Source organism: Mandrillus leucophaeus, unplaced genomic scaffold, assembly GCF_000951045.1.
Source record: "Mandrillus leucophaeus isolate KB7577 unplaced genomic scaffold, Mleu.le_1.0 Scaffold510, whole genome shotgun sequence".
NCBI classification, from domain to species: domain Eukaryota; kingdom Metazoa; phylum Chordata; class Mammalia; order Primates; family Cercopithecidae; genus Mandrillus; species Mandrillus leucophaeus.
The window spans coordinates 208,212-213,581 of NW_012105476.1; the positions used below are offsets into that span (position 1 = coordinate 208,212).

The 5,370-nt window shown below is 56.9% G+C and overlaps 1 protein-coding gene across 1 annotated transcript in view; it reads right to left on the minus strand.

The window, feature by feature from the left end:
* BOK (BCL2-related ovarian killer) overlaps positions 1–404 on the minus strand; it is a 19,377-nt gene extending 18,973 nt beyond the window's left edge. Inside the window, exon 1 of the mRNA XM_011996399.1 lies at positions 142–404. Within this exon, the coding sequence (XP_011851789.1) occupies positions 142–404 (263 nt within the window). The remainder of the gene's footprint in view (positions 1–141) is intronic.
* Positions 405–5,370: the final 4,966 nt, after the last annotated feature.

Here is a 5,370-nt window from a genome sequence, read left to right on the forward strand (position 1 = left end):
CAGGATGGTCTCGATCTCCTGACCTCATAATCTCCCTGCCTTGGCCTCCCAAAGTGCTGGGATTCCAGGCATGAGCCACCGCGCCCGGTCACTCCGGCCTCCTTTAGAGGGTCTGTTCTGAGCCCAGCCTCTAAGGGGTACTGAGCTGTCAGTGTGTACAGGGGTGTGGATGGTTTGAGTGGGCTGGACAGGGTGTGGACCGGCACGGCACGGCGTGGACAGGCCAGAGGAACTAGGTGGGGCCGAACACATGCAGCTCGCAGGAAGCCTCTGGAGTGCAGGGCGTGCTGCGGGTGCAAGAGATGGGCTGCGGCGCTCTGAGGGAGTCCGGCGTTCTGAGTTAGATCAGAGCCTGGTGTCTCTGCTGGGGCCAGGACATTCCCATTGGCCAGTTCCCTGCGCATGGGGTTGACCCAGGCCACATGGAGGAAGCCACTTGTGGGTGGGCCACACCTCTCGTTCTCCTTTCAAAATGCATCCTGGGGTAGCTGCCTGGCTACTTCGCCACTGCTGCCCCGTCCCAGCCGCCCCTCCTCCCTCCGGACAGTGAGCCCAGAGCCCCTCCTGCCTCTGCAGCCTCCTCCCCTGCTCCTCAGAGATCACTTTCCTTCCTCCTGGAACATTCTTCCCCCATCTTCAAACTCTGCCGCCCAGCATTCCTCAGAGAGCGCCCCCGCCCCACCCCCCAAGTCACCCCCACTCTGGCGCAAGTGGCCGAGGCGAATACGGGGTGGGTAGGGCGGTCAGAACCTTCTCACTAGGACGAGAACGGGATTCCTGTGTTTTCACGTGGCCGGTGCAAGCCTTCCTCCTGGGCAGAGGGACACCCCCCCCCCGCCAGGTCTTCCCACCTCCTGGGGGGTTTCCCTGGGCCTGGGAGGCAGACGGGCTGTGGTAAGCCCCGAGTGGACTGAGCCAACAGCAGGGGCTGCTGCTATTGTGCCCCCACCCCGTTAGTGGGTCCCCCCAAGTCATCTGCGGCAGTGAGATCAGCTTATTCTAAACCTCAGGGTCCTTCCTTGCCCTTCTCTCTCATGGTCCAGAACGTCTACTTCTTCATGAAGCAACTAAATATTTCCTGTCTGCAGTGAGTGGTGGGATGTGCTGGTTCTGAGTCACAGAAAAGCAGCCCTCACACTGCTTCTAGAAGGAAGGGAATGTGTGATCTGCCCCTCCAGAAAAGGCACCCCAGGCCCCGGCCTCTCTCTGGGAGGTCTAGGGCTGGGCCATGTGACCGATGCTGGCACGGTGAGGCTGCCAGAGGATCCTTGACCAAAAATTTATAGCATCCTCCAGCCCTGGAGACGTTTTAAGAGAACCAGCAGCAGAAGCTAATAAAGTGGTCAAGTGGGCATCAATTCGCAAACCCTCTCAGCTTGGCCCAGGCCCCTGGATGAGATCATTCCCCTGGTTTCCAGATCAGAACCCTCCAAGGAGACGCCTCGAGGTGATGGGCGGAGTCTGCAGTGGGCCAGTTCCAGGGAGGGTCTCTCGGATGCTTCTGCAAGCACCCCATCCTACCCTGGGCATGGAGCCAGGGACTGTTCACACCCCAGGAGGCTCAGCATTGCACACCAAGCCCCTACACTTTGCACAGGCTGAACGAGGTCCCGTGAGAGCTGCTGTCAGGGCAGGTGACCCGAGCGGCCCCCTCGGGAGAGGTGCGTGGTGCAGAGACAGAGGGACAGGAGCTCCCTGGGCTGGAGGCTGTCCTCCCACAAGCTGCCTGGAGCCCCTTCCCCATCTGGAAGGGGGGACACGCCCCTGGTCTGCCGCTCATGCAGGGATCTGTAGTGGTAGGAGATGATCAGATGGGATGTACCTGACTGAGGGGCACCGTACACTTTCTGCACCGAGGCCTGTGGGGCTGTTGCTCCATTTGCCCAGTGGCTCCCTGAGCAGACAGCTCCTCCCCATTCACTTTTCCCAGAAGTTCATTCCTCTTACTAATGAAGGATCAGAGCTTGGACCAGAAGGGTTTTGTATAAACTCAGATGAGTGCTAAGTAAACAGCCGGGAACCCGCACGGCTGGAGAGTTTGTCCACTAGCCTTGCAGCCAGGCACGGGCAAGTGACCACAGGCCAAGCAGGGGCCGCAGTCTCATGCTTTTAGCACCCCCCATGCACCTACCCCCTTCCCTCCCCAAGTAGGGGTCTGGAAGAGTGGGCTTCAGCCAGGCCAGGGGGTCCTGATGCAGCCTCATGTCCAGGCTCAGCCAGGCCAGCCACATCCTCTCCCACTGTGGATAGAGCTGCCCTGGCTGGAACCTACCCCCTCTGGCAGCACCCTGCCAACCCTTGATATTACAACATCTTTAGGTATTGCTGACCGGCAGATGAATGGTGACACCCGGTAGCTTTGCTGTGCACATCCCAGGCCGCCTGTAAGGCCAAGCGTGTTTCATCCCCCGTTCCTCATTGGACTCTTGGGATCTCTAGGTGGAGAATTTGCCCATTTCTCTGGGATTATTTGCTTTAGTTGGTTGTAAATGCTGCAGATATTTCTCACCAGGCTTTCCCTTCAGATTCTTTCTTTTCCTGTGCAGAGATTGTGCATTTTCTGAGTCAAATGTACCCATCCTCTCTCTCCAGCCTCGGTTTGGACTGAACGGGGCTTCCCCACCCAGAGACCACGCCCCGCTCGCCCAGGCCTTGTTCCTGACCTTCTCGGGTGTTTTGTTGTTTTGGTTTTTCATGTTGGCCTCATTTTACTTTTATGTGGTATTTGGAAAGGACGTCAGGACTCAGGAACTGAAGTTTTTTTTTTTTTTGAGACAGGGTCTCTCTCTGCCACCCAGGCTGGAGTGCAGTGGTGTGATCTCGGCTCACTGCAACCTCTGCCTCCCAGGTTCAGGCGATTCTCCTGCCTCAGCCTCCAAGTAGCTGGACTACAGGTGCCCACCACCACACCCGGCTACTTTTTGTATTTTTAGTAGAGATGGGGTTTCACCATGTTGGCCAGGCTGGTCTTGAACTCCTGACCTCAGATGATCCACCCGCCTCGGCCTCCCAAAGTGCTGGGATTACAGGTGTGAGTCATTGTGCCCGACCAGGAACTGAAGTGGTTTTTATTTTTATTTTATTTCTGTATTTATTTATTTTAGAGACAGAGTCTTGCTCTATCACCCTGGCTAAAGTGCATTGGTACCATCACAGCTCACTGCAGCCTCAAGCTCCTGGGCTCGAGCAGTCCTCTTGCCTCAGCCTCCCGAGCAGCTGGGACTACAGGCATGAGCCACCACACCCAGCTTGAGGTGGTTTTCGGAACTATTTTTGTGAATGTGAGAAAGAATTTACCTTTTTTTTTTTCTTCCCCAGATTGGCTTGGCTGTGGGTCCAAGGTGTCATCTCTTATCTCTCTGAGGATTGTCATGTTGAGGGACTTTTTTTGGTAGGTGGCATTTTCACTGCTCCTTGCTGCCCCTCAGTTTCCCCCAGGTGCTCCTCTGTGTGCTTTGGTCCTTCCTTTTTGTGGGGGAAGGCCTGCCCTTCCGTAGAAGGAGCACGCCTAGCAACTCCTTGTTGGGTGTCCAGGTGGAGCCTGGGGACTGGCCTGCTTCTTTCTTGGGGACCCCAAAAGGAGGTCTTTTTCCCAGGTAGTTCAGCATCCCCCAGGACAGCCCATGAGGTCTCCTGCTTGGGGTTGGGGGTCCCTGTCTAGCTAATGGCAGCCTGAGCCAAGTGCAGGAAGGGTTCCAGGGGCTAAAGTCAGGAGGCAGCCCCTGCTCTACCTTCTCCCCAAGTCTTAGCCATCCCGTGTCCCTTGGCTGTAACCCCTTAGATCCGGTTTCTCCAGAGAAGACCTTGTTTTGTCAGCTTTGGAAGGGCCATCGGGCCTGGCCTTGGGAGGCGGGGAAGGGGTGTGGGGTCCCCCACAGCAACCTGTGCTCCCAGCCCCGCTGTTCATCCATGCCGTGGTCACAGTGCTTGTCATCTGCGCCTGTGGGAGGAGGACGGTGTCCTCCGATGGGCCTAGGGCTGGGCCTCCTGATGTACCTCAACCAGTGGGGCATGAGCAGGTGATGACCATCCCCTCCCAGCAGACGTTTGAGGAGCTGTGCCCCTTTCTGGCACAGGACAGCTCTGTCTCAGGGAGGGCTGCTGGCTCCTGGGGTAAAGTGGGAGGAGGATGGAGTGTGAGACAGCAGCAGAGCATCCGGGAAAGGCGTGTGCCTATGTGAGGAAGCAGCCTGGGCTGCCGGAGCCACTGGGATTCCAGGGCTGTTTGATGCCACAGCAGAGCTCCCCTGAGGCTGACAGCTACACCTGCTAAGTCAGTCACCCTCCTCGGCTTTGGGTTAAAATGTGGGGGACATCAAAACCTCTCATCTTGCCAAGTGCAGCAGCTCACGCCTGTGATCCCAATACTTTGGGAGGCCGAGGTGGGTGGACCACTTGAGGTCAGGAGTTCAAGGCCAGCTTGGGCAATGTGGTGAAATCCCATCTCTACTAAAAATACAAAAATTAGCCGGGCGTGGTGGCACACGCCTGTAATCCCAGCTACTCAGGAGGCTGAGGCAGCAGAATCTCGTGAACCCGGGAAGCAAACGTTCGCTCTGCCTGGGTGACAGAGAGAGACTCAGTCCCCCACCAAAAAAAAGAAAGCAAACCTCTCTTCTACTGTTGTCTCCTCCCCAGCTTTTTTTTTTTTTTCCTTGTGGACTTTTCCCCTTTAGGGGGAGGTTTTTACAATTCCTTTCCTATTATTGCAGAAGGATTTGGGAGGGAGAGAGGGCTAAGGAGACACAGACAACAGGGATGGTGGCTGCCCTGCGCTCTTAGGTTTACAATCAGTGCCTGTGGACTCTGGTGCACACTTCGCTGGCCTCTGCCTGCTGTGCGGCTTCATTCCAGGGCCTTTGTTTTCTCGTGGACAGTGTTGTCCCATCGTTCCTTCCCTTAAGCGGGCTCGTGGGGGCAAACCCCCTGAGTCAGGGTGGGAGTCCAGGCAAGTGCCTGGAATTCCTCTCGTGCTTGAAAGATGATGACTGCGGACAGATTTGAAGCCGTCACCCCTTGGTCTTTATACTCCAGTTGTACATGTCAGTCTGATTTGTGTTCCTTTTTTGCCTCATAGCCTTCCTCTCCTCCTCCTCCTCCCTTCCCTCCCTCCCTGCCTCCTGCATTAGTTTCCTGACACGAAGCTGGTAACTTAGCACAGCAGACAGTTATTCTCTCACTGTTCCTGAGGCTGGAAGTCCAGAAGTCGGGGTGCGGGCGGGATGTGCTCTTCTGAGGCCTCCAGGGCAGGGCCAGCCACATGCCCATCTCCTCGCTCGGGCACCTGCCAGCGGTCCCCGGCAGTCCTTGGCTTGCTGCTGCATGGCTCCAACGTCCACCTCTCCCACCACGTGGCCTCCTCCCGGTGTC